Consider the following 2,990-nt stretch of genomic DNA (forward strand, 5'->3'; position numbering starts at 1 on the left):
GGCGCTAACTCAACTATGGATAACAATGAGGTTGAGTCAAGTGATCCTAAGTCTACACAATTATCCACTGAAGTACCTGAATAATTATCCACTGAAGTACCTGAATTTTTAGCAAATGATGGAGTGCAACCGTTCACTGAATAGAATATAGCCTCGGTTAATCAACATCCTATATTGACTAGAAGCAAATGTGGGATCTTTAAACCCAAAATCTTTATTAATTCGTTAAGTGAGATGCTTACTGGTTCGATTAATGATGCCCTACAATCCAAGGAGTGGAAAGAAGTAGTACATGCTGAGCTTGCTGCTCTTAGAAATAATGGCACTTCGACACTTGTTCAGTTACCTGAAGGATGGTCTGTTGTTGGCTGCAAATGGTTGTTTAAGGTAAAACGCAACTCCGATGGAACGGTTCAATGGTACAAGGCTAGGTTGGTTGCTAAGGGGTATTCTTAAGTGCCTGGGCAGGACTTCAAGGAGACCTTTAGCCCAGTAGTACGATTTGTTATGTTGAACATCATACTGGCACTTGCTGTCTCTGGGGGATGGCCACTAAGGAAAATTGATGTCAATAACACATTTCTTCATGGTGAGCTGAGTGAGAACATGTTCATCCAACAACTGCCTGGCTTTGAACAATTCACAGCTGATGGTATCAAGTTGGTGTGCAAGCTGCAGAAGTCACTATATGGGTTGCGCCAAGCACCACAGAATTGGCATGCGAAGCTGAAAAGTAGTCTCTTGCATCTTGGATTTAAGGAGTCCAAAGCTGATGCTTCTCTTTTCGTTCTGGCAGCAGACGGAGTGTCAACATATGTTTTAGTATATGCTTATGACATCATAGTAATTGGGCAGTCTTCGAGTGAAATAGAGAAGGTGGTCATGTTGTTAAAAGATAATTTTTCGTTGAAAGATTTGGGGGAACTACACTATTTTTTACGCATTGAAGTAAGAGATGTGATCAGTTGTTGGTTCTTAGTCAAAAGCAGTATATTCTAGAGTTGTTTGAGAAAACAAAAATGACTAAGGCCTCGTGTACTTCTACTCCTATGGTTGCATCCTCACAGTTGAAGAATGATGAAGGGTATTGATGGCTGATGCACGAGAATTTCGAAGCCTAGTAGGAGGGCTGCTCTATGTGTGTCACACAAGACCCGATATTGCCTTTAGTGTGAACAAAGTGGCCCAGTTTATGCACGCACCAAGAGAGCAACATATGTTTGCTGCTAAACACATTCTGCGTTATCTAGGTGGGACATTGGACTATGGTCTGGGGTTTGTTCCAGGCAAGTTGCATATATCAGCTTTCTCGGATGCTGATTGGGGTGGCTGTGTAGATGATAGACGATCGAAGTTTGGTTACTGTGTTTTTGTTGGAGGAAGTTTAGTAACATGGAGCGCAAAGAAACAAAAGGTGGTGTCATGATCAACCATGGAAGCTGAATATATAAGCCTTGCAGATACAACAACTGAAGTAGCATGGATTGATGCTTTGCTCACTGATTTGAAGGTGTCAAAATGAAAACAACCAACAATATGGTGTGATAACACCAATGCGATTGCGTTGAGTGTTAATTCAGTGTACCACTCCTAATCCAAACATGTAGACTTAGATGTGCACTTTGTTAGGGAGAAGATAGCTGCAAATCAACTGTGCGTGAGCTATGTTCAAGCAGCTCATCAAGTTGTTGATGGCTTGACTAAACCCTTAGCAAAAGCTGCCTTTGCTAGTTTTTGTGAGAAGTTAAATGTTTGTTTGTTTGCTGAAGAGGGGAAGAAGCAGGGAGAATGTTGAGAGAATGAATGACGCAGCTTGCATTATGTGTGTATAGTGTCATGCGTGTACGTATGGCTCACATATAGCTCATGCATATCTGAGTATAGAGAAGTTCTAGAAGCTAGGTTGTTATGAGTTTGTTAGTCAGTTATAGAAGTTTGTTGTATTGTTGTATAAAACCGTAATGATGCATACTGTAAATTCAATTCAAGTTATTCAATCAATAAAGCATTCTCTTGTTTCTTCTTCAACATTTCTGCTATATTCCAACAAATTATAACTCATATATTTAAAATTCAATAAAAATACAATAAAAAAGAATTAAAAGTGAATAAAATTCAACAAAAAAAGAAGAAGGTAAAGCTAAAAAATATCACCTATATATTTAAAATATTTTTAATATTAATTTTAAAAAATATAAAAATATTAAATTCTAGTTTTATTAAAAATGAATAAACATTATTAATTGTTGTTAACAAAATAATAATTAATGACTAATAATTCATTTGATCCCTAATTGTAATTAAAAGTTTATTTTAATTTTTTTTATATTTTTAAACAATTAATTTTAAAAATCAATAAATTTTTCATGCAACAATCAAAATTTTTCGAGTTATAAAATAATTTACAAAAGAAGATTTAATGATTTTAATGTAGAAAGTTTTTTTTCCACACATAAAAATAAATAAAAAAAGTTGACTTTTTACATAAAATCACCCTAATAGATATTAATTACATATTAGGCACCATTTTTACAACATTTACAAAACTAGCATCCCAGTCTTTACACATAACAAAAGGCACAATGTATGGGCTGCACCTTGCCCCACATGGCGCCACATCAGTGTAAGTCGTGATGCATGAGCCGCACATTTCTGTAAAGGGTGTTAGATTGAGAAATATATATAAAAAAGTGTGTGATGGGTAAATATATAATGAAAAGATGATTTTTGGGAAAATCACTAATATTTCATCTCTCCATTTATATATATAAAAATCTCTTACAACTTTATAAATTATAATTGTTATAATCGTTTAGGTGTGCAAAAATGGTTTGTCTTATAATAATAATAATAACAATAATAATAGTAATTAGTGGCAGAAGATAATGGAGATCAGTGAGGGTCACGACCCTCCTAAAAATTTAAAAATTTATAGCTTAGACCTTTAAAATATTTAATTTGACCCACAAAAGTTTTAGAAATATATATTA

General features: G+C 34.7%; 1 protein-coding gene across 1 annotated transcript; it reads left to right on the forward strand.

The window, feature by feature from the left end:
- Nucleotides 1-1,090: 1,090 nt before the first annotated feature.
- Nucleotides 1,091-1,426, forward strand: LOC120186111 (uncharacterized mitochondrial protein AtMg00810-like). Its single transcript, XM_039190141.1, has one exon. The coding sequence runs from the start codon at nucleotides 1,091-1,093 to the stop codon at nucleotides 1,424-1,426; it is 336 nt and encodes a 111-aa protein (XP_039046072.1).
- Nucleotides 1,427-2,990: the final 1,564 nt, after the last annotated feature.

Source organism: Hibiscus syriacus, unplaced genomic scaffold (assembly GCF_006381635.1).
Source record: "Hibiscus syriacus cultivar Baekdansim isolate YM2019G1 unplaced genomic scaffold, ASM638163v2 tig00113279_pilon, whole genome shotgun sequence".
NCBI classification, from domain to species: Eukaryota; Viridiplantae; Streptophyta; class Magnoliopsida; order Malvales; family Malvaceae; genus Hibiscus; species Hibiscus syriacus.

What these genes read in the sequence shown, in the direction of transcription:
- LOC120186111 (XM_039190141.1), top strand. Translation starts at nt 1,091, where the DNA reads ATGGCTGATGCACGAGAATTTCGAAGCCTAGTAGGAGGGCTGCTCTAT.